This window comes from Amblyomma americanum, chromosome 3 (genome assembly GCF_052857255.1).
Source record: "Amblyomma americanum isolate KBUSLIRL-KWMA chromosome 3, ASM5285725v1, whole genome shotgun sequence".
NCBI lineage: Eukaryota > Metazoa > Arthropoda > Arachnida > Ixodida > Ixodidae > Amblyomma > Amblyomma americanum.
Genome location: NC_135499.1, coordinates 153,659,547 through 153,685,696, shown reverse-complemented (window position 1 = coordinate 153,685,696; position 26,150 = coordinate 153,659,547). Strand labels below are relative to the sequence as shown.

General features: G+C 48.9%; 1 protein-coding gene across 1 annotated transcript; it reads left to right on the top strand.

The window, feature by feature from the left end:
* Positions 1–1,901: 1,901 nt before the first annotated feature.
* Positions 1,902–3,858, top strand: LOC144125231 (uncharacterized). Its single transcript, XM_077658448.1, has 3 exons — positions 1,902–2,054; positions 2,499–3,032; positions 3,700–3,858. The coding sequence occupies exons 1-3, from the start codon at positions 2,046–2,048 to the stop codon at positions 3,703–3,705; spliced, it is 549 nt and encodes a 182-aa protein (XP_077514574.1). The 5' UTR covers positions 1,902–2,045; the 3' UTR covers positions 3,706–3,858.
* The last annotated feature ends 22,292 nt before the right edge of the window (positions 3,859–26,150 follow it).

Below are 26,150 nucleotides of genomic sequence, written 5' to 3'. Positions count from 1 at the left end.
GGGGCAAAAGTGAAGTGTTGTTTCTAGATCAGGCGGTGAATTCCACCAGGCATGCAGCAGCAACATAAACTCAGTGCTGGCTAGGTAAGCGCAAATGCCTTTGTTGAAAGATCGTATACGAGCACAATTCCTAAACGTCTTGCACGCAAGAGCTTTGCTTAGGCGGCCAGCATACAGGCTAAGCTTAGCATATCAACGTGATATATCGTACGGTAGAACTTATAAGATAGCCATGTCGGGGTAGCCAACAAGAAAGGTGTTGGCGAATCACGAGCAGCGCTTACTTCAGAGAGGACGCGTTGTGAAGACTTTTAGGTTGTGCACGGTGTTCTGTTCCACTTTGGCGTGCACAAAGCGAAAAAGACCAGAGCCAAGTGTTGACCGGCAGTAAATTACTAATCGCCGGCGACCATATGCAAATGTAGACTGCGCCGTTTACTTCTGAGTTACGTATTTCTCGGGCAGCGCGTCTTTGATCGCTTCTGTGCTAAGCCACTGCCTGCTTACTGAGAGGCAGTATCTTAATAGACCGCAGCGCTATAGTGTGCAGTCGTAAACGTTAAACAGACATCGGCGTTGAGTGCCACTGGCGAAATGCAAGGGAGTGGCTCTCGCAATAGTGCCTGAAGCGCGCTGGCTATCTTTCAAGCCCTGAGCTTCAGAAAAATGAAAGAGCATCGATTTTTTTTTTTTTTTACAGTGAAGTAGTTCCTTACTCCGCGCAGGCAGTCTCAGCTATAAATTTTCTCCAGTGAACCACGGCTTATCTCCTTCGTGATCACTTTATCTATAATGGCTACGGTTCATTGCCTTGATAGATTGCTGCATAGCCGGTATAAACTGCGATAGGTGCATGCAGATTTTTTTTAACGGCCACGCTGGCCAATCAGAGAAGTTAGACTTCTTATCGGTTAAGACGACGCTTTGCGCTCCGTGGCATAGTGGACGAAGACTTGGGTCTCACGCGCACTCATCGCCGTTCAGAGCCAAATAGATAAACGGAGCCGAGAGCGATACTCAACGATCCAAGCCTTAGACCGCAAGCCGCGACCAGGGGGAAGAAAGGAGTGAACGAGAGAAAAGGCAGAATGAAAGAAAGTGCTGGAACCTTGATCGCGAGCAACGTCGTTGGATACCACGTGTGAAAGCGAAGTCTCCGCACAGGCTCTTACACACACACGCGCTCGCACCCGCGAGATGATCTCGCAATTCATCTCAGCGGTCAACAACAGAGGTTGGTAGAGGTGCGGGTGCTGTTAGGCGATAGCGGCGGCCCCAGAGCACTCTTCCTATTTAGCTGTATCAACAGCAGCTGCTAACAGGGCGAGGCTCGGAGCGTTTCGGCAACCAGAGCGTGCGGCGACGGAAATATCGCAAGGCCGTCGTCGTCGCGTAGGCAAAATAACCGGCAAAGCAAGACAGGGAAAGCGAGAGTGAGCGAATGGCGCCATTATGAGTCGAACACCGCTGTGGGGCAGGCCTCGGGGCCCGCGGGCGGCCGAAACCAGTGTTCGCGTGGCCGTGCGAGAGCGTAAGCCAGCGAGGTGGCACCTGCGCGGGGTACCACCCAAAATACGAAACGGACCACGCTGGCTGCCCGGACGGCGCCCGGATCGAGGCGCCGATAGCAGAGAGCCCCCTTTTGTGTGACCTGTCCCGACGCTGTCCCGCACGAGTGTGCGTAACAAAGAGTGTGCCGCTGCGGCGCGATACGAGAGGGGAATAACGCGAAGGCATAAAAAAAAAGGTGAAGGGAGGGAATCAACTGGCCGCCGACCCACAACCGCGAGGCACGAGTCTTTTGGACAGGCGCGTGCCCCAGACTTCATCGCGCGCTCGCAGGTTTGTTGTTTCTCCCAACCCCCCTCCCATCCCCCCCGCTGTCTCGCTGCCATCACCGGAGGCCCGCCTCCTCGCTTCTTTCTTGCGCGTACGGGGACCGTCGTCGCTCCGGGCCCAATTCGAGGGGTCCGAGGTATAAAAGCGGCCGCGTGGCCGTCGGAAGTCACTCTTTCGGTCTATCCCGCAACGAGCTAGCCACAAACATGTTCGCCGTGAGTGGTCGCATCAGCCTGCATTATTTAGCGGAGCTGTCCCTTTCGTTTCGGTGCTCCCGCTGTCGCCTCGTAGAGCGCCACTGGGGAGGCACGAGGAGTACACGTGGCTCTGATGGGGAGTTGGCGCGGCAGCTACTAGACAACGGCGCAGTGTTCTGATACGACGATGCGGAAAGCTTGTTCAGATGCTGTTCTCTGGGACGACTGCAGATAAATTAATAGTAAATACTCGACAAAGCAGTCGAGGCTACGTGTCTTTTTTCTATTTATGAGGATAAATTTATTATTGCTCATGACCTTTTCATTTGGAATGTAACGCTGAGAAGTAATCAGTTCCATTGGGTAACTTATAGAGTGGCGTTCAACTACCCTTTAAACTGGCTATGAGCAGGCATACGCAGACGGCAGGCCATTCAACACGTGCTCTGACACCCATCGCAGGTCCGTGCCCTCCTCCTTCTGGCTCTTGCCTACTACGCCCATGCTGGCGCTGTGACTGCCGTCCACTCCAGCTATGCCACCCACGTGAACCACGGCTACGGATACGGCCGCGGCTACGGCGGCTATGGCGGCTACGGATACGGTCGCGGCTACGGCGGCTATGGCGGCTACGGACTCGGACTCGGCTACGGCGGATTCGGCTACGGCGGACTCGGCTACGGTGGACACGGCTATGGCGGCTACGGACACGCCGTCGCTGTTCCCGCTGTCGCCAAGGTTGCCGCTGCTCCCGTCGTCGCTGTCGGACACGGCTACGGCTACGGCCACGGTCTTGGCTACGGCCACGGTCTTGGCTATGGCGGTTTCGGCTACGGTGGCTTCGGCGGTTACGGCCACGGATACGGACTTGGCTACGGACACGCCGTCGCTGTTCCCGCCGTTGCCAAGGTTGCCGCTGCCCCCGTCGTCGCTGTCGGCCACTACGGCGGCTACGGCCACGGCTACGGCCACGGCTACGGCCATGGCTATGGCTATGTGAGTGCACACTCTATATGAACAACGCATCGACAAATAACGAATTATAGTAGAATACAAATCAAGAACGAAGCGGCGAATGTTCCTCAAAGGAGACTCTCTAGTCAATGGTGTCGACCGATTGTCATGACTGCGGTTAATACGTGGTGAATCCCTCTGTCACTGGCAGCCCACAGCGATGTCGCACTAGCAGGTGTGAAGGGATTAATCTCGACGTCATGAAAATCGGTCAACGCCATTGGCTGGAGGGCCTCCTTTGAGGAGCGTTTGCCTTTTCGCTGTATCCGGCTCTGGTATCTCCATTGAGCCACAAGCTTCGTTCTCGGTCCGAAACTGTGTAGAAATGCTACTTGGTTGATCGCATATAGACTACTACTCAGGTACACAGCTTTGGACAGCCTTCAGCGTTTCTTTTGTGCCCTTATCGATTATTTAAAAACTGGAAGATAACCATCTATTCTACACCAGGTGGCTAGCGGAAGTCAAGGTTAGTTTACTAGAGCGAGGAATAATACTATGCCCTCGTTTTTAAGATACGTTGAAGTCATATGTGCAGGAATATCAAAAATAATATGCTTCCTGGAAACTAGCAGATTGATGGCTGTGAATTTCGTGAGAGACCAGACAGTGCTTATTTTGTTTATTCTCTTCTTTCTTTCTTTTGCAGCATTAAGTACCTCATTTCAAGGACATCAATCGTCTCCTAGCAACAAGTTATTTATGCACCCAAACCAACATCAGTACCACCGAGCCTTCGGCAACACGACCGGGCGGAGCGGACTGAACAGTGTACAAAATTTACAAATAAACACACACCACATGGCAATTCTCGATGTCCGGCCCCTATTGGTCTCGTGCCGGCGATACCTGGCATGCATCGCCTTTTGAGAACGGTGCGCTGTTTTTATACACATCTTTTTCCCAAGAGGAAACGGAAGTTTTAATGAAGGAAACAGTGTGTTTGGCGCAACTGTTTCGAGATCAAATGGCATTAGGCTTTTTTGCGACAGGGGGCGCGAACATTCTGGCTTATGGTTTGGGGGGTTTAACGTCCCAAAGTGACTCAGACTATGAGGAATGCCGTAGTGAAGGGTTGCGGAAATTTCGACCACCTGGGGTTCTTTAACGTGCACTGACATCGCACAGTACACGGGCCTTTAAAATTTCGCCTCCATCGAAATTTGACCTCCGCGGCCGGGATCGAACCCGCGTCTTTCGGGCCAGGAGCCGAGCGCCATAACAACTGAGCCACCGCTGCGGGTTCGAACATTCTCTACTATCATTTACATTCCATAAATTGACCTTACTGTAGTACGCAGATCGACGAAGTCGGTGAACTTGCCCCGCGTACAACCATAGCCAGATCAATGGTTCGATACTACGGGAATACCAATTAGCAGCCTGTGGGAGCGATTGCAAAGTCCTGCAAAATTATCGGCCGTTAGAATCCCAAAATTATGGTCCTGTTATCTAACACGATGGTAACTGCTCCCAGAGCATTGAAAGAAGAAAGAGGGATCGAAACTTTAACCAGTAACAACCACTGGTCAGACCATCTAGGAGCTTACTGTCGGTTGCAAATACGGCGTTCGCAGTGGCTTCAAGATATTTGCCCGATAAAACCATTACGCAGGCACTGACGCGCTAGAGCCTCGGCCACTGATTTTCGGACTTGCAATGGTGGTGTTTGGTTAGCCTTTCTCGCCAGTAATTAGAACTGACAGGTTTAAGCCGCTTTATGGCGTTCAGCGCCCACGAGTTTCGCGCTATAGTTTAAGTCGTCTTGTTCGAGCTTACTATCTGTCCCCCACATCACATACAAAGAGCTGTAATATCAGCGCTCGTATGTTGTAACAATTCTTTACTCCATTCATTGTCTATTCGATTACCTTTAGAAACTACAGCCTGTGTCGTTAAGGCTGGTAGCCAGTAAACAATGCTTGCAGCAGATGGCGCTGACCAATGGCTAACAGGCAGAGGGATATATCAAGATAAGAAACGCCTTACCAAGTGTCCTCCGTTTGGAGATACATTACTCCTTACTTCCAAATCAGTTCTGTTGTTATTATTCGCCGCGCCGACTGGAAGACCCGGCACTATAGCGGCCATTACGTTCCTTGAGATGATGATGAAGCGCCAAAAGGAACACGACAAAATATTAACCAAATATAACAACTACAGAACAGTGATCCGATCCTCGCAACATTCAACCATGCAATAATCTTGCGTGTTTCTCGTGGTACCTTGGCAATCCATAACAAGTCGGAATCTCTCAGCCATAATAGCCAGTTTGTCTTAAGATGGGTGGAACGATGACCTTCGTTCGGATCTTTCATTTAGTGCAAGCTATCATTCGATTTAGTGTCCAGAAAAGCTAAATGAGCCAAGTGTGCGTCGGACATGTCTTCAAGCCGATGGCATAGAAAGAGCGTGGCTGGGAAAAGGCAATGAGGTAATGAAATCAGCAGCAAGTGTTTTAAGTATTCCAAGAGAAGCCGGGGTAACTCCGCGTTTCAAGGATAAATAGTGCTCATTGCTCACTCAACTTAAAAAGAGGCAGATTCTCGAGGAAATTGAAAAGTAAAATAAAAAAAGAAGGAAGAAGTTTCAGATGACGAGCAAGCCTCAGTACCCGGCCTACAGGCCTCCCTGACCACAAGAACGCCCACACTAAATGAAGTCATGGGATGTTCAAAAGCATGTATATAAACGGCTTTTCCGGCTCAGAACAATAGGGCTGGGATCACTTGAAGCGGTGATGCTGGCTACATAAAGATAACGTTGATGCAGCGATGTAGCACAAAATTTGATAAATGATGCTCTTTTCGTGTTAATCCATGGGTGCAGAGTTGGCGAAGTTGCGTTTGTTTACTTTCTTTCCTTTATCTTTGTCTTTTTATTCATAAGATTGTAAGGGAAAGCTTCCGGATTACCTTGTTAAAGTGAATTACCTTGTCAACCCTGCATTCATTTTCCACAGGCTCAGACTGCGACAAAAAAAAAAAAAAACCTGCCGCAAGGCCGAGATGGGACGATGATGATGATAGTGACTGTTAAGTTAGAAGCCCACGGCGCCGAGAAAAAGAAACAAGAGAGAAGCTGCCTAATTGTTTTTGCTCGGTCTGGAACTGCCTGGTCGAGATTACGCAAGGACTAAGGTGCTACAGCAGTGTCTGTCACCGAATATTTTAACTATGCCATAAACTATTTTAGTCGGTATTTTTTTTTTTTTTTACATATGAGACCATAGGGAATTGTGGAGCGAAGTCGCGGGTTTTATGCGCCCCGTGGCAGTTTCCGCTTGTGCCAGAGTGCCTGAAACTCAATATGTAAAAAAAAAAGAAATGGTACATTCATATGCAGATTGGATCCGCAAACAAAAATTCAAGCTGCTTGTTTTTTACCCGGCTCGCTCGCGGTGACGATGGCTTTCCCAGACGAGCACTCGGAAGCGTGAGAAAATTTTCGGTTAGTCACTTTACTGAACTCCAGAGCGCGCGTCGTGCCGGAATTCGAAACTACGGCGCGGTTAGGAGTTCGGTTTGTTCCGTTTACTAGGCTACTAAGCCAAGCTGCAAGCCAGTGCCGAAGACGGGAAAGAGCGATGCGTTATCGCCGTTGATCTGCGTTTGCCTCCAAATGCTGGCCTCGCGATTTCGTTGTTACGTGTCAGTTGCTCTGAGGTGCGCTCATCGTGATCGGAGAAAAACCGTCAAGAGAGCGATCAGGATTAAGGCGGAATCAGATATGAACGTCGCTTTAGGCTTCGGCACAAATCGGGCTTATTTCCGTTTTCCCGACCATGAAAATCGGGTGTGTGTAGGTATAGAGGGCGTATTATAACTGAGTAATTACTGTAGTTCGGCACGACGGTGAGTGGATGACCTGAATGCGGCGTATGCTGTTCTCTAATGTTAGCTGATCTCCTTTAACCTTACATATTTAGGCGATAACTTAAGCTCTGCAAAAGGGTGATGGGCCATAAATCGACAGGGTAGCGCATGATTCCGGCGATGTCAGTGCACGCACGCACGCACATGTTTGAAGTCTGTTCGAAAGGGCGCGGAATGGTAATTTAAGTTATATATCTGAAACTGATGTTTTTTTTGTATAAAAACGAATGAATGCCGCAAGATAAAACACGTAAAAATCTACAAAAGTCCAACTCCAAAAATCGCCAAGCGTTGCTAAAAGAGCCATGAATGGACGTTGGTTAACCATAACTGCTACAGCCGGCAGTAACAGCGCGCATTGCGTTACACAAGAGTGCTAGTCTCTTCCGTTTAGACTGATAGCTTCCTGGCATCTCTTCTCTTAACTCACATTCCTGAGTCGGCCGCAACAGCCGTGCTCCCAGTCATACTCGTTGACGTGCCGTCCTAAAGCGTCTCGCCGGTATCTCGGAAGGGAACTGAGCAGAATGAATGTTCCTGAAACCAGAGTATTAAGCCCCTATCTCGAATCAACACCATGGTTATAACTTATGAATGCTCAAAAAGATAGAACACCAGATTTAAGTTCGCAGTCCGGCTGTTCTTAGTTTGCGCATAAATATGAATGCGCAGGCAAAGCTTTTAGCTTGTGTCTACGGTCTTTGTCCTGATCTCCACCATGTCCTCCGGTAACACACTGACCGGCAGGCCTAAGCCGTGGCCCGTCCGCGGCCACGGCTTGCCTGCCAGGCACGATCACTGATACTCAGGGCGCAGGCTGACCGTGCCGCGGTAGAGAAACTGCTACATAGACAGCGGCATTCGGCGAGTTCGTCAAGCCCAGCCTGCGGCGACTACCGAACAAGCAATCGACTCGGAACACCTCGTTTCTTGACCACCAAGCGTTGGCCGCCGCAGCGTGCCACATTTCCGCGGGGATTACCCGCCTCTGGCATGAGCGGGCATTCCCGGAGAACACTCTTCTCCCAAGAATGTCCGCCTCTGGTGCAGGGCTCGAGGCGCACTGGACTGATCTGTAACGCTCCTGAGCTATGGGGTCTTTAACACTGGTGGGCGTATTTGACCCGCTAACCATCTATAGTTCTTTCTTTCTTTTTTTCTTTCTTTCTTTCTTTCTTTCTTTCTTTCTTTCTTTCTTTCTTTCTTTACTCTTTCTCCATTTTTCTTTCTTTTTCTTTCTTCCGCTCTCTCTCTTTTCTTCTTTCTTTTCTCCGTGTCCTTCTTTCTTTCTGTTTCTTCATGTCATTCTTTCGTCAGTTTTTCATGCTTTCCTTCTGTATTCCTTTTTTTGCCTTCTTTTATTCTTTTCTCTCTCCCTTTTTCTCTCTCCTTACTTTTGTCCTTTCGTTCTTCCTAACATTCTTAATCGTTTTCACTCATGCGTCCTTGGTGCCTTGCCTTTTTTTTTTTTCGTGCTTTCTACTTTCCTTTCCGCCTTCCCACTTATCCCCCTTTCACCCTTTGCCATCTCTTTATGCTTTCCACATTCCTCGGCAACGGCAGCGGTTTTGGGTCATTGGGTTAAATATGTCGCTCTGCAACAGTAGGGTGCTGCGGTAATAATTCCACGCGTTTCATAGGACTAGATACACTATGCCGCGAATTTAAGCTGAAGAAGATTAATAAACAATGCCTTTAATGTTTTGTAATTACTTTTCACAATATCGAAACTCCGGCACAAGTAACAATTGTCGTACACGCGAAGGTTCAGAGTGCGATGACAAAGGTGCAGGCCAAATACGTATTGTTATAACGCGCGAATAGCTTTGGGAATAGGGTCGCTTATTTGCCGATGCAGGCTGTAGATTCATCCTCAGGCTGTGTCAGCCGGCGCTTACAGATTACGAGACAGTGTGTAGGTATAGGTGTCTGCCGCTATTGTACCCTATTTAGGCTATTATATGTTGAGCGAAAGGTATGGAGATGGACGGTGAAACTGGTTCAGAAAAACAAACACACAAAAGAAATTGTAAATCGGAGAGACTGGAAATTCCTTGAAGTTGAACGGGTGGATGCCAATGAGTAATTACTCCCTTATTAGAACTTTACTTCACCCTGGGGGCTTCCCCTAAACATTTGGCCAACGCTCACTTTAAGCTAGAAAAGCGGCAGGTTCCGAGCAGATAAGAAGAGTGTACGTCTGCCTTGCCAGCGAATTTGGACGTCCAAATTGTACTAATACTGTCAAACTTTGTCGCATCAACGTGGAAGCACTAAAAATGTTCGAAATTATAATTTCTATAGCTCTAAACGTGCGCAGTCTGCGAAGATAAATAGCGAAGACTTAATTTTCAAGAAAATATCGTTGTCTCTCATTCACTCCAACTGTTTTTCAGCGTCGATCGAAACCCCTGCATTCTTAGTTGTAGGTCTGCCATTGTCTTGGTGAAAACCGAAGTCTTTCGACAGGACACCGGAGTGCTTGAGGTGGAGGGTGTGTTTTTTAGTTATGTGGCAATCTTTTCTGAGTTATTTTTTTTCATTAACTGCGCACTTAGTTTCACCACGAACAATTCTCACTATGAATCCAAAATATACGCCGTTCAACTTCAAGGAATTTCGAGCCTCTCCGATTTACAAATTCTGTTGTTTGTTTGCTTGCTTGCTTGCTGTTTGTTTGTTTGAACCAGTTCCACCGTCCATCTCCATACTTTTCGCTGAACATATAATAGCTTAAATACAGTACAATAATGGCAGACACTTATACCTACACACTGCCTCGTAAACTGTAAGCGCCGGCCGACACAACCTGACGACGAATCTACAGCCGGCATCGGCAAATCAGCAACCGTATTCCCAAAGCTATTCGCGCGCTATAACAATACGCATTTGGCCTGCACCTTCGTCATCGTACTCCGAACCTTCGCGACTGCCGACAACACAGATGCGAGACAGCCACCAACCGCTCTGACTCGTGACTTTGATAGTGCACGATGCCTCGTGCTCCCAATGAGCAATTACGCGGTCGGTTTGCACTACCCTCCCGCTAAGTTCTTGTCTGCGGCTCGCATATGCTCGCATCTGAGAAAAGCCTCGCTCTCTAGCTGCTGCTTTTGTCTTTTGTTCCTTACGTAACTAGAAGGATCGGCGGGTGCCTCCCAAGAACGCTGAACACAAAGAGAGATGTCGAAATCGCTTCTCTCGCGCGCATTTGAATAAAACTTGAAGCGCGGAAAACGCTTACATCTGCTTCCCCTTCGCTCTCCCTCCGTCATCTTCTCCGTCCCGTCGTAGGAGCCGTCCATCGACCGCGTCTATCACGGCTCGCCACACCGCCGCGCAAACAAATCTGGGGCGTGCACGCCCGCATTCGAAGAGGGGGGTGCGAGAGGAGGGGGGTTGAGGGCCAGCGGCCGCGCTGTCCGCGCCGGAAACTACGGCCGCGGAAGAACCCCCGCTAAGCGTCGTCGTCGTCGGGCTGCGAACGCGGGAACAAACAAAAAAAGAAGTGTAAAGGCTGGAGGAAGCAAGAGAGGAGGGCGTCGAAGCGGCGGTGGCGGCTCATGAGCGAGGCGCCACTGCCATTAACGGCCCTCGAATTCAGTCCAGCTGGGGTGATGCAAATGGTGGCGGCGTTGCCCGGCCGAGATTGGCAGATCGGGTTGAAGGGTTTTGCTGGCTCGCTGCCCGCATGCAAATTGGTCGCCACCGCCGCCGATCCGAAGGGAACGGCAACGCGAAAGAAAGCGGCAAAAAGGCCACGTACATTGGAGCGCGTGCTTTCGGGAGCGCGAAATGAGGAGTAGGGGAGGGTGGCAGTGTTGGCATGTGTGATATATGCACGCATGCGCGCTCCCGAACAGTGCGGTCGTTTTTCGGTCGTGTCGTACACATGTCTGACTACGCAGCGCCTCGGAGGTCTTTGGCACGAAGCTGAGCGGCGTTAAAGCGTTAGGACGCAACGAATACGCTCGTGGTTATATAGGCGTGCCCTGTCGGGCGTAAGAACCGTTGACCCCGCGGCTTAGACAACGTGCACGAAGGGATGAGGAGGAGCATCATTTTGCGCTCGAGCGCTGGAGTTGGCTAAAAAGATTTCTCTTCTGCGAGCGGAACGCGTTCGGTAACGCATCCTTTTGTTCTCGCTGAAAGACGGGGTTTGCGTGGAATTGGTCGAGTGGGTTGCACACGCGACGTAATGGAACGCGCATGTGGCATGCGAAGTGAGTTCTCGATCGGAGTAGTTCTTGAAGCAATGGGGTGCTCCGGTCGTCTCGTTTTTCCGTAGTTGTCGTTGGCTCAGTCAAAAGAATGTGAGGAAAAGTTCGTCGGCCGAGTAGAGGATTACTTAATTTGTTGTGTCGTTGAACCCAGTAATGCGAGAATGCCACTATTATTGGTGGTTATCTTTCTCCCAAGCCGTTGACCTCCTCCGTGTCCTTGTTCTGCAGTGGTAACCATAGTTCTTGCTTGTGTTCGGTTCTTGCTATGTGCGAGCTGCATTGAGCACAATCCCCTTTTTTTATCATACACGCACTGACGAGTACAAATTAAGCCTACTGCGTTTCAGTATGATCTCTTTTTTATATCTTTCCTTGTTCCGGCACCCCTCTCCATTTGATTTCTGGAGCTGGTTAATTAATGAAGCAAGGGTGGCATGACGGCCCATTTCTTACTTTCACTGTTGACTTCAACATTTTCCTTGCTCTGGAGCTATGACTCATTTGTTATATTTTTGTTTTCAAAGTAACGACAATTATTCTTCAGATCTCCTTAGGAGCTCAGTGTGAAACACGTTAAGTCGCAAGCAGCACTCACAAAGCAGTTACTCATTTATGCAAGCTGCGACGCTTCGATGCTGCCTTGACCACGTTGCGCAAGCTGAAATTAACTGCATTCACGGACGTCACAGCAAAGCACGAATCGAGCCTAGTGGGCAAAACCCTAACTCAAAGCTTAAGCGGAGATACAGAAGCAAATAAAGGAGAACACACTCTTAACATCTACCTCTGTAAGAGCAGCTGTCTGCATGGCCGTTTCACTAGTGATTTAGAGTGGAATAGAAGAGAAGGAGAAAGAAACAAGTCGTTCTCGTGATTAAGGAAAGAGACAAATTTCAGGAAAGAAATACGAGACAAAGCACCCCCCTCCACACACACACAGCCTCCATTAGGACGACAGAGCTGCAGCGTCGGCGATGCAAAGGCGCCAGTCCCGTCTACAAAGCTCCCCGCTTCCCGGCCCATGGGGGTAAAGTCAACGAGCCCCGGGTTCGACAGGGGAAGAGAGCCTAACTCCCTCTATCGTCCTTCCCATAGCGCCACATCAACACACATACACACACACAGCGCCAGAGCCAGAGAGCGCCTTCTCCAGGCTTTACGCACTTTCTGCGTTTCTGGTCTACACACACCACACACAAAGCTCGACGATGCCGCTTCTTATACACTACGCGGCCCCGTCGACGAAGCGCGATGCGGCCCTGCAAAGGCACCCGCCGAAGGAAAAACGGAAGCTTGAGACCGGTGCACAGGAATTCCGGAGTGTTCTTCCCCCTCTCACTTCCTCCTTTGTTTCCGACTTGCTTCCGGCCGCCTCCCCTCCCCCTTCGCCCTCCTCCGGCGTTCATTTCCTTCCAGCATCAAACGTCCTTTGCACCGCCTTCTCCCGCCATCTTTCGCGGCCTATACCGGCCCCTACTATAGCCACCCACCCGCGCACCCCCAGCGTGCTTTTTTAGCGTTTTGTTCCGTTTCCTCATTTCGCGCACCCCAGTCGTCGCGCGGCCCCTTCTTCCAATGCCGTTTCCATCCCACTCGCGCGGCTCTACTCCTCATTGGGCCTTCCTCTCTTCTCTCCTCGTGAATCCATTTTTCGTGAGTTATTACTCCTCAATCGTCTCTTCCCGCTGACTCGCTTTGTCCGCATTGTTCGACGAGGCGGGCAAACAGCGCAGGCGCAGAGACTCCGTTCTCCTCGGTGCCGCCATTTTACTTGCTTCTATTTTTTCGTCTTCTTCCCCAGCTCGTGCCTGCCTTCATCAACAACTGTGGGCGATTTGTTTCTCTTTTGTGGAATTCTTCTTTTCTCCGCTAATACGCTCCTAGTGCCTCGTTGTAGCCGCTGCTCCCTGCTACTTTACTTTCCTCCTTTATTTTCTCCTTTTCGCTAACCTAACTCAATACGCTGACTCAGCCACCACGCAGCCAGCTCTTTCTCTTCTTCGCTCTATCTTTTGCAAGAAAGAAATAATATCGTGCCTCTTTGTTCGTTCACTCCTTTTTTTCTTCTCTGTGGCCGCTTGACGTTGAAAACTTCGCACAAAAGAACGTCGTTTGTCTCTGTTTCCTTGCGATTTCTTTTTTTTTTTAAACGTGACAAAGTCTTTGGTCCGCGGCGACCATTCGTTATAAAGTTCGTTTCTCAACGCGCGCACCCTTTTCATCTCGTCGCACCAAGTTTTTTCTGCCTTCCGTCAAACTCGATTGTTTCGCATGCCTCCATTTCGTTAGGTTGTGTCGTCTCCTTTCTTCTTTTCCTCAGCCAGACTGCGTTTCATTGCATCTCTTTTGCGTTCCATGTTCAATTCTTGCGGTCTTTGTTCCCCGAAATCCCCCGTACTCACTTCAGTGGCTCCTTATAGCGTGAAAAGGAACACCCCTCTCTTTTTTTCTTTCTTTTTTTTCTCTCTATTGCGTCCCTTACTTTAGCCATAGAGTGCCTTGTCAGGTCTCCTGTCTGAAGTACGAGCCCTGAAAAACGTGCGGGTATTTACGCGCCAGTGTTTCGTGACTGACGCTAATTCATAATTCATGGACCACCAAGTACTGGCGAAGAGAAGTGGAGGGCCCGGCTAAGATGTAGGCTGGTGCCGCAAGTTAAGGACGTCTTAAACAAGCAAACACACAAACCAGGGAATAATAATAATAATAATAATAATAATAATAATAATAATAATAATAATAATAATAATAATAATAATAATAATAATAATAATAATAATAATAATAATAATAATAATTGGTTTTTGGGGAAAGGAAATGGCTCAGTACCTGTCTCATATATCGTTGGACACCTGAACCACGCCGTAAGGGAAGGGATAAAGGAGGGAGTGGAAGAAGAAAGGAAGAAGAGCTGCCGTAGTGGACGGCTCCGGAATAATTTCGACCACCTGGGGATCCTTAACGTGCATTGACATCGCACAGCACACGGGCGCCTTAGCGTTTTTCCTCCATAAAAACGCAGCCGCCGCAGTCGGGTTCGAACCACCACCAGGGAGTCGGAGACATTGGCTTTCGGTGGCGCTATAAACAATCTAAACAAGAGAAAAAGCTTCGTTAGCCAAGACGTGCGTACTCATGCGGCATACACCTTACCATCGAAACAAAAGGCAAATTGTTATAAAACAGAGGACGAGGAAAAAAATAATCACCAACCAGAGACGGACACCAGCGCAAAACTGGAATTCTCAACAACGAAACATTAGCATTATTTTCGGAAAACAATTCGAGTTCCCGCATCCCTGTCATTTACCGCAACAAGGTAGAAATCTGGAAGAGTGGAATGTGGATAAGTAAGGTGCAATGACGAGGTGGCCAGAGGAAGGAGAAAGCTCGGGCGCGTGAGCCATCTAGATCACGAGAAATCTCGCATAAAGCGTGATCAAGTGGGCCTCATCAGCAGTCAGTAAAAATAAAAGCTCTGCACTGGACTCTGAGTCACGAAATCGCATCTCGTCCCACGCTTAAACACTTAAGAACTATGTTTTCTAGCAGGATAATGGCGTGTCGCTGTGGAACCCACAGAGCTGATGAGACAGATAACAGAGAACAGACTTCGCAGTGTTCGGATACTATAAACCGGTCTTAAGTGCTTGCAGTTTCGTCGCCTGTTAGACTAGCTGCATGCTAGATCAGGAACCGATGATCTAACAAGCAGCTCATTCATTTTTACGAAACTTTATTACTGGCGAATTCGAACAAATGTCAGCCCACGTTACCACCAGATACATCGACTGTGCCTTGCGCCCAATTTTTCAGTGAGACAATGTGTGGAGGGTCTAAAAAAGTGTTTTCTCTGCTTCAAAAATCGTTCGCCTGGTTACTAGGATGGAAACCATACACAACGGAACAAATATCTACCTCCGTAAGCTTCGACACCTCGACAAAACGTGTTTGTTCATCAAACAGCGGCTTTTGGTCATAAATTTTTCACTTGATTATCCAAAGGCCCCCTTTAGTGAGGCTATGCTGCGAAAAGTAAAGACGTTAGCTTTAGAGAAATCTGGCTTTCTGTCACGTCTCGAGCGTAAGTCCGCAACTGGGGGCAAAGTTAACTTGCGTTAAGCCCCACCAGTGCGGCAGCTGTTGAACCGCAGTCACAGTTGTATTCACAACGAAAAAAACAACAACAGGGAAATCCATACACTTTCGAATCATCAAACGTCTCAACAAGTGCGAAAAACGGCCTCTCTTCGCGAAAGAATTCGCGAGACAGATGCAGGTACACATATTCATGAAGAGCACTGAAGGTCCTTTCATTCCGTCTAAACAGCCGCGAACAATACTGAAACAGAAACGTTCCTCACACAGACGCTCATGCAAGGAGAGAAAGGAATGCCTCCACAGCGGTTGCAATGAGAGACGATAAAAAGTAAAGCACACCGCAACGCCTGTCCGGATAAAGCAGTGTTTTCTCCGGCACAGGCACTCCATATGCGGCTATTGCGTAGGTGTATGCTCAGCAAAGAGCACCATCGCATACATGCAGAGGCTCGAGGGAAGGAGGGGAACCGAATCGCAAGAGCCATGCCTTCAGACAAAGACGCAATGGAAGGCTGGAAGCGCGTGGTAACCAGAGCAAGAAACGGAAGAGAAGGCACGCCAGGCCTTACCAGCAACAACTAATGCAGGTGGCTCAATAAAGAAAAGGGGCCAGGCAGGGGGCAGAGTATTGCGTAACTCCAAAGTTAGCTCAGGCAAGCTCTCAGCCACTTAGGTGCTGCCACCTATGACTGGAATATTGGAGGAAATCGACTTCTTATTGCTTTTTCATAACAAAACAAAAAGTCGCATTTCTTTACGGTATTTCAGTCTTCTAAGTAAAGCATTTCTAGGCTCTTTTTCAAGCTGCGCAATGAATGAACACTGAGCTCTTGCTTTCAGTTCCAGTGGTATTCCTCTAAAATGCTTCTTTCTGCCACTTCGTGGTCCATTCAACAGCCTAGGCAAGATCTCTGAAGTAGTAAAATTAGAAAAATTAGAGATTGGAGGGTCTAACTTTCCGGAGCAACACAAGGGATGTGAGGGGCGCCGCTCTGGAGGCTTCGTATTAATTTAGACCTCCTGGGGTTCTTTAACGTGCGCTGACATTGCACAACACAAGTACTTTTCTGTATTTCGCCTCCATAGAAATGCGGCCGCAGCAGTGGAGATCTAACCTATATCCTTGAGGCAAGTAACAAAACGTGAAACGCATCAGCTTATTTACCAGCTTATTAAAAGCTGATTAATCAGTTAATGCACATAAGCATTAAATTAATAATCGCAGCAGCTCGGAGCCCAGGCCACTTCGTTCTGCTGGGAATAGGTCACAGTTCAAGCAGAAATACGATTGCGCTCTCCGCACGCCGGTTTAACACTATGACGCCATGCTGCGCACCGCGCCGTCTGTAGCCGACCTGGCTCAATCACGTGCTGTTCTTCTGCGCTTGGCAATGACGTCATATCGTACGCCACGGGCTCCGCGTGTAACCGCACGGTAAAAGCACCGTAAAACAGCTCTCGCTATGCAAGAGGAAAATTAACGGGAGGAATAAGAATGTAGGGGACAAAAGACGAGCAAAAAGCTCGATATAATACATGGATTCTATGGGAGGCCCCGTAAGAAGAAGAAGGGCCGAGGAAAGGCTCTGTAATTCGTCACGTCCGCAGAAGAATCCAGAATACAATGATACCCAGGTACAGTCTTTGTCGAAAGTATAAAACCCAAGACGCCTGCTTATGAGCCGTGCAGCGCGGTTCCCCTTGCATACCCAGGGACCCTAATCTCAGGAAGGAGGGAAGAACTTATGTTCTCAAACATCCCAATCTTAGAACAGTCAAATTTGCTTAAGAGCCCCGGTACACGGCTTGGAAGCGAACCGCTTGGGCTGCATATTTTTACAAAGGCTGTACATAGGATTGTAAGGAAGCTGCTCTAGAATCTGATCACGGCTGTCTAAAAACAGCATTCGGTGCAACCAAGGTAGGCCACATATAGCGCGGTGCGCACCATGACGTCACACCACTCAACCGGACCGAGGGAGGAGCGAGCTACTATATTCCTGTTAGTACAGTCGTCCACATACCTGTCTAAAGCGCTCGAATGACACACGGGGTGTATACTGGCGCAATTTACGTGTGGCATAGGGCTCGAAACAGGGCAGCATTGCGCATGCGTATTGCCCTTGATCGTGTTTAACTCCTCATGTATTTAAAAGTTATATCGGGTCAGCCAGGAAGCAGCGACTGTCAAGACTGAACAACTGAGAGCTCCGCTCGAGTGCTCCAGACAGGTGTGTGGACGACTGCACTATGCCCAATTCGCTGCAGAAGGAAGGGGCCAAGTATTGCCGCCGCCGCTCTTCTTAATCGCATTCAGAGACTCATTAATGCGCTGAGCCGCTAAGCTACCAAGCTTAGCTCTACCAATTTTTCTGTACGTACATATAAGAAGAGGACCCGTGTTGCAAAGTTCTAGTCATTTTGTGAAGGTCGCTTTCCTGCAGTGTTGTCGGTAACGCGTTACAAGTAACGACGTTACCGGTAGCGCGTTACTTTTTTCGGTAACATAGTAACGTACTTGTTACCAATTCGGAACTGTAACAGGTAACGTACTTACGTTAACATTTTTCGGTAACGTAGGGTGTCACGTTACTAGTTACTTTTTGTTCCAGTTGTGGCCCACTCCGCCCCCTTTTTTAGAAAAAAAAAAATTGCAGAGCACCTAAAGTGGTGTAAATAAACAAAATGTACAGGTTTTCCCGACAACCTTGCTGGGGCTCGAATGCATGCCAGAAAACAGCTGCCCTTGACAACGCACCCAACTAAAAAAAAAAGACAGAATAGCCATAAAGCACGAAACACCTGCGCGAACACGGATTCACACACTTGCCTTCACCTACCTCCCCTTTCCAAACCACTCACACACACAACTCTCTACAGAGTGGAAGCATGCCGAGCATTTTGGAACATCACATTTTCTAGAATTACTATGAATTTGTTGAGAGTTCAGCGATGTTTTCTTTGTGAAGTTAGAATTGATGATGGAATGTCATTTGTGTTTAATGCCACATTCAGAAGATGGCTTCATCATGTGCCACACAGTTAAAATTCAACACATGTAACTCTACAGGCAACTTTAGGCCACTAAAACAATACTAAGCTCCTGCACATTTGTGCAAATTATTCTCGTTAAATCAGGATATCGCGTAAAATCGTTGTTTTGGCAAGATGTTAGATGTGAAATGTTAGCTTTATAAAACTGTTATCGTAAGTTCTTAAAGTGACCAAAAAACTTATCATTTATGGCCATGAAGTAACGGCAAAGTAACGTGCGGTACTTTCTTTCGGTAAAGTATGTCCTCGACAGCACCAGTTGTGCTGGTGTCCACCCGAAATGTAAAAGTACTCATCGCTGTGATCCTCAGTCTACATTGTATGACGGGATCCCTTTTTTATGTCTGGTGCTGTCTCGATCATAACTTTCTTTGTTTTCGTTGCGTGTGTATCGTTGACAGAGCTGTCAGGGCAGTTTGTGTTATCGCTGTGAACTTTTCATATAAGGTCATGGGCGGAGGCGCAGGTTGGGCTTTTCCCTTTCTGCTGTGTGTTTGTGTGCGTGTTTGTGTGCGCGCGTGTGGGTGTGTGCATGTGTACAGGCGCGGACAAAAGTAAACGGAACACGCTATTGGCTTCTAAAATTTTTCACGTATTCCCCAATATAAATAGCAAACTTTGGTATATGCATGCTGTTAGTGGACGCTAGTGCATTTCAACATGGATAAAAAATGTTTATCTCCGGCAGGGAAGGCGCGATTGTACTTTAAACGGAATAGCGTGCTCCGTTTACTTATGGCCGCACCTGTACATCCGTGCCTGTATGTGTGCGTATGAGCGCGTGTGTGCATGTATATATGTGTGTGTGCGTTTGCGTTTGCTCGTGTGCGCGTGTGCGCGTGTGCGCGTGTTTGTGTCTGTGTGTGTGTGCGCGTCTCTGTGTGTTTGTGTGTGTGCGTGTGTGCGTGTGTGCGTGTGTGTGTGTGTGTGTGTGTGTGTGTGTGTGTGTGTGTGTGTGTGTGTGTGTGTGTGTGTGTGTGTGTGTGTGTGTGTGTGTGTGTGTGTGTGTGTGTGTGTGTGTGTGTGTGTGTGTGCGTGTGTGTGTGTGTGTGTGTGTGTGTGTGTGTGTGTGTGTGTGTGTGTGTGTGTGTGTGTGTGTTTGCGCGCGTGCGCGCGCGCTCGCATGTGTGTGTGTAGGACGTATCTGTTGGTTCTTAAGAGAACGTGCGAGTGCGGCACTATTTGGTTTAAATGCCAAAAATAGTCATAGCCACTCAAATTAGTCGCAGCACACAATCAAAGATTACAGATTTTTTTCGCGAAATAAAGGGATGTTCATGGGGGATACTTTGTTGGCGCTTTTTTCGGTCCCCCTTATATTTCGTTTCAGTTAATTCTGGCATTTTCTCCGTTCCAAAGAAATCTGATTTTTTTTCTAAATGTGTTCCTTTCCTGCTAGACTTTTTTTTTTCTTTCGAGACAGCCAGATGTTGCACCGCCTTCACTTGGCAGCACCTTTCAAGCTCCCTTCCTCACTATGTCTTCTCTTCAGCCCTACTCGTTCAAGCCATTTTTTTTCGTTGCCATCAAATCTGCTTCTAATAATATCTGCTCTACTACGTCTTTTACGTCGACCGCTACACTTTCACGATTTCCGGGCCGTCACTCTCCAGACTGTCACCACAAATCAAGCCACTACTCTAGGTATCTTCTGACACCGAAACCTTTTCGATGCAGGAACCACTGGATCTGTCTCTCTGCCCGTCCTGTTCATCACATATGCATGATCACAGCACAGATTCATTCCTCCTGCCTCGCACCCGCCCCCTCTGTCTTTTGTTCGCAATTCATCGTGCGCTCAGGAGACGAAGAAGGCGTGTGTGTTCCGGTTGTTGTCGGCATCCAGGCTGACTGACACCGCTCTCGTTCTGGAAGAGGGATAGACACGTACGCCACGTAAGCAGAGAGCCTCTGCACACGCTGAGCTGCATCTAGTGTAAATTCAATTTCGGGGCTCCGATTCGGGTGACCTAGCACCCCGGCGACGGGATCTGACTGTCTGTGCGTGTGAGAGCATGCGACACAAGCGCCCTCCAGTACACACCAGGCCGACGGGGTGAATGAGCGTTCGCTGTGGTGACCCGAAATTCGACCCGGCACAAAGTCACCGGAGCTCGCATTACCATATGTTTCGGGGTTGAGAATTCGAGCACGTCATTCTAAGGTTTCTTTTTATATTTTGAATTTTGTTCTGTATGCATCCGTAACGAGGGATACAAAAGCCCGGAATCTAAACCGACCCCTGACACTCCCAGGTCGCGCACACGTCTGAAACGTGACAAGATGTAAGCAAAGGCTCGAGCGGTTCCTGGGTTGCTTCCGGCTTCAGCGAGCTTATATAAAAGTTTCAAACAGGCCCGTAGGCAGAAATTCAGAAAAAAAAAGCGGGTTCACAGGTCAGGAAAGTGAAGGATGTAGCGGCAGCAAAACGCTTTTTCGAATTCATCTAGCTCTAGGAGTTGTAACAAGCTTGTGAAGCAGCGTGAGAAATGACTGTTAAACCGTGATCTTTTGCAGAATCATCTGCCCATTTTCAGCTGACTTTAATCAAGAGTGTGAACAAACCTGTATTGAACAAAACAGGTTTAATGTGACCTTTGACCTTTAACCTTTAACTCAAAAGCAGCGCAGGTTACTAAATATAAAGTTATTCAAAAAGCAGGTATAACAAAACTTTTTGGTCTGAAGACGCTGCAGCCGTTAACGGAATGTAGTTTACAGGTATTACCGCCTTTTGAAACAAAACACGAATAAAAACTTCCAGGGACACCTAATTCCGTTAGTTTGTAGGCAATGTGATGGCTTTAGCAGAGGTTGATGCCTTTGCCGGAAATTACTTCATTTCTGGTCTGGTGAGGTCACTTCTCTCCAGCCATAGGGAACGCTCCGGCCTCGTGACTTCACTTACCTTAAGCCAATGGGCGAATTTTACGACCGACGACGCATTTTGGCCCTATGAGGCTTTTAATGAAACATGAACTTCACTGCAGAGACAAAATGGGCGGGGGGGGGGGGGGGGGGGGGGGAATAACTTTCTTTAATTGATTAAAAATACGATGCATGAAAAAAAAACCGTGAACGTGATTCAATAAAACCTGGCCACTCTAAGACCCGTTTGTTTTCTCTAAGGTCGCCAATATACATTTTATTGAAGAAGCCTAGCAAGTTACTCTTTCGTATTCGGCACTTTTTCATTTAGTACAGGCTTATAATCTCAAATCCGAACACCAATATGATACCTGTCAGGTGCATGCCAGAATATTTGTTCCTGTTCTCTTCACGACCCGCCGCGGTGGCTCAGTGGTTAGTGCGCTCGGCTACTGATCCGGAGTTCCCGGGTTCGAACCCGACCGCGGCGGCTGCGTTTTTATGGAGGAAAAACGCTAAGGCGCCCGTGTGCTGTGCGATGTCAGTGCACGTTAAAGATCCCCAGGTGGTCGAAATTATTCCGGAGCCCTCCACTACGGCACCCCTTTCTTCTTTCACTCCCTCCTTTATCCCTTCCCTTACGGCGCGGTTCGGGTGTCCAACCATATATGAGACAGATACTGCGCCAATTCCTTTCCCCAAAAACCAATTATTATTATGTTCTCTTCACGAGCTCCGCCTTGGCAGCTGCTATTCTATTCTCCTCACCCTCTTTCTCTAGCATATGGAACTCCTCTCCACTTGCTAGACCCCGAGTGTTGTCCGCTAAGCACGACTACTCGTAAGCATAGAGTTCACCCTAGAAACAAAGGCGCTTTTTTAGCAGCAAACTAGCAGTAAGAAAAAATATACTAATTTCCTTCCTTTAAGAGCACTTGAAGACCGTTGCGATGTTACTTGGCTCACCATGGCGTTCCGCTAATGAACATGAGGTGGCGAAGTCTGTAGGAAGCAGAACGCAAAGAAATGAAAGGAAGTGCACGTGTATTGAGACTACTGCATCCGCTATAAAGAGCCCCAGATGGGCTAAATTAATTCGGAGCCCTGTGCTACAGCGCGGCTCAAGGCCTAAAGGGCAGGTTTGGCGAGATAAAATTCATAAAATTTTGAACAGACAATACGGTCAGCTTCCGAGAAATGCTCGGAAACTCAGACGAGCATCTTCAAGCCGCCGAGAAGCTGACTTCGAAACTGAAGTAGAAACTGCACCCGAACCTGAATTCGGACATGAAACTGGACCTTTCAGAAACATTTCGCAATTTTTCATCTTAACTGTATCCGAATAGTAAGAATCGAACCAATGTCGGCGCCTAAAGAGGAGCTGCATTTCCCTGCGCTTAAAACCACTTGGACGTCGCCGCAGCGATTCGAGCTGGGTTGTAATTGGTATACAGAATTTGCCAGCGAGCAATTCCTTGTCATCCACTCTAAAACAGAATACGCCTACAAGGGAATAAAATGGAGAAGGTTGGCAACTAGCGCTTCCATTTTTAAAAGAGAGTGCGTTAGAGGACATTTTACTCTCTTTCTACTCATTTCCGGTTAGAGTGTCGCCATCTTTCATCCGTTCATCCTGAGCTTCGAAAGGCTCGGCGGCAGCCACGGACGCGCGATGAGCCGGATGAGTCAAGAGAAAGGAAGGCTCGCAATGGCACTTTTATGCACGCGCACAAGAATGTGCGAAGGCGGCCGAGCCGAGGAGGCCGAGCGTGTTGTTAAGGCAGAGCGAGCATCGCTCTAAGGCGCGCTTCGGGGAGTCAAGCAGAGAAAGCAGCCGAGGAAGTTAACTCATTGCCTAGCACGGAAAAAAAAAACGGTTGAACGTGGCAGCACGTAAAGCACTAAAAGCAGCGAGGAACGCCGATCGCGCTCCCCACCTGGAAGCGAAAGGGCTGATGGCGGCGATTTCCGAAGCCAAGAGAGCGGCCAGAGAGTCAAAGCGAACTGTTCCGCTTGAAGAACAGAAGTGGGCGGAAATGGTGGCACGTCCAACAGCCGTCCTTTACTGGAAAGCATTTCATTTTGGAACGTACGCTCGAATGCGAGACGGAGTGGACATTGCTGTACAGTACAGTTCTCTCTTCACCGATGGGCCAGACGCTCAAATTCACTATAGTGAAGCGCTCGTATAGGTTACTCTGTTTTTCGCGCAATCATATCTTTTACTCAAATACACAACCGCAGCCGTCAGCGTTGGACGCTCCGTGACGCAGCCAAGAGACGTCTGCCGAATGCAAAGCCATCACACGCGACGGGACTAATTCATCCGCTTTTTTCTACTCAACTCATTCATCCGTTCTTTCCTCTAAATCGCCTATTCATTATTACACAGCGATAGATAAAAATAAATGATGATGATTTAACGTGGTTAGGTCAGATGCGAATTAGGTGCGCTATCATTTAGAGTTTAATTTTCTCATTGGTCATTATGTACTTTGCAATTATAGATATTTGGTACTCCTTATGCTACACCTGGCACCATGATGCAGCGGTTAAGCAATACGCCACTGCCCTGCGATGGAAGTTGCTACCACCGGTCGCTGTTCCCAAGCAACCATTCGCGACTAATCATTAACTGAACTGTCACCTGCCACGGAGGGCAGTTTGCTGACAATCCGTTGGACATGCTGTGATGACACCACAAGGTCACGTGACCTAGATGGCCCATCTGCCACCCCAGGCGGGCGGCATCCATGCAGCTCTTCAAGTTCGCAGAGGGACCGGATAAATACCGGCGAATTCGGCGAGCGGGGCATCCAGTGATAGCGCTCTCAAATTCCCAGAGAAGCAACCTAGGTGGCAGGTGGGCCACCTAGGCCACGTGAAATTGTGACGTCATCACAACCTGCTCACGATGAGGGACCGCACAGACGAGGGCTAAGTGGCTGAGTGGAAGCTGTAGTGCGAGCGCCCTAAAAATAAAATAATTCGGTGGATTATCTATAGCGGCGCGGTTATCAGGTGCCCTAAAATGCGTAAAGAAGAAAGGAAAAGATGCAAGCTAGTCCTAACGCTTGCCCTGTAGATATCTTCGAGCCCGACTCGCAAGAGTCCCGAGTATGGGAAATTCTTTTCTCATCTACTTCGTTCCATCTTCTCTCCACACGGTTAACGACCTTGAATTCATTCGAAGTACGGATTCGATGCCCACCGACATCATCTCTCATATTCCATCGTCTTTGGCACAAACGCGCGGATTTTTCGAACTAAGACTGACGTTTCGTAATGCAGCCTTTTGCTATGCGGCATAGAGCCATATAAATGCGCTGTTGACGCTGGGAACAATAAAGCGAAAATGTCCCGCGGGAAAAAAATAATAACGTAGAGGAAAATAAGCACAAAGACAAATGTAAATCGTCTTAGAGAAGACGGCACAGCACCCGATGACGACATCGGAATACCAAAACTATTACTAACCCCGTTACGGATGGCGGTGACGGCAGAGCTGAGCATTCCTCTAAAGGCGCTTTAGAACAAAGACCAATAATAAAAAAAAATGTACAGGGCGGGGAAACTATTAAACGCTGCGCCCGTAGGAAGCGGAGGCGGCAAGAAAGAACAGAGCTATCCGCGATATGGAGCGTATTCACAGGGCAAAATGCGTCCTCTGGTACACCGCTTCGCAAATACGGTGCAGTGTTGAGGCAGCTACAGGCCGAGCGTCACCTCACAAGGGTTCGTATTTTGTAACAATTGCATTCGCGAATTCATTCTTTTGCTTCCATTTTTGCCCCCACCCTCGTTAAGGAAGCTGGCGGCTGACATTGCGTGTTTAAGTGCAAGTCGCGACGTCACAAGTCGTAACTACCAATATAAGCAGGGATAAATAATGGACCGGCAAAACACAGCCACAGACTTCTAAGTCGCCCAGCCCCCCCGGCGTGAGGTAGGTCAGTGATTGACAGGAGCCGTAGCTACCGCGTTTTATTGTCCAGCCTCGCTGCGCATGTAGTGCAGTCACAAACGGTTGTACATTTCCTGCATATAATTTTTCGCGCCAACAACTTAGTGAGTTAGATAGCGCTCCCAGCCCCTGCAGTCATCCGACTGCGCCGGCTCTAGACTCCAGAATGTTGCACGGATTTAGCGAGGCGCACTTCAGGGAGAGAGGGGGGGGGGGGGGGGGGGGGGAGGCTAGCTTAAGAGAGAGCCGACGATCCCAAAGCGCGCGTCGCCCTAGCGCGCGAGCGCCAGTAATAAGCATCAAGGACGAGATGGAACGCGATCATAACTTCATTCGTCGTCGACTCTGGTATTTTCTGATTCGCTCAGCGCGTGCGCAACGCATCCGAGCGAGCGAGCGGGCTACTGAACGAGCCGAGGCTCCATACAAAGCGCGCACCGCTTCGAGCGCTGCTGCTTCCGCCGCCTCTCCCGTTCGCGGTGGCGTCGACGGCGCGCAGCATCAGAGAACGGCGCGAATTATTCCGCTCATTTCCGCCGGGGCGTCTTCTCCCTTTCATCGGTCGCTCGCTAGCCCGTGCTCCAAGCGACGGCTGCGTTGTTTCCTGATCGCCGAGCCGTGATGCGGCGGCTCGCACAATTCTCGTTTTCTGCTCCGGCGGAAACGCGTACGCTCTGCTCCCCGGTGTAGTACGTCCTCCGTCGTCATCTGGCTCCCTCCTCTCGCTCTACCTGCAAACTTTTTATATATTTTTTCTTTTTCTCGCTCTTTCCTTCTTTGACGTTCTTTCTCTCTATGTCTCCCTTTCTCCTCTCTGTGGGACCCGCGTGGAGCCTTACCTAGGCGTGCGGAAAGCCCCTCTTTGTTCTCAACGGAAAAATATGCTGGCAGCGCGTTATTAGAAAGGGGACTCGGGGACGCTCCCTCTCGAGGATCGCACCGGCGAGTTGGCCCAGAGACCCAAAGAGGCTAGCTCAACCCCCCCCCCCCCCCTCTCCGGCTGACGGACGGGCGG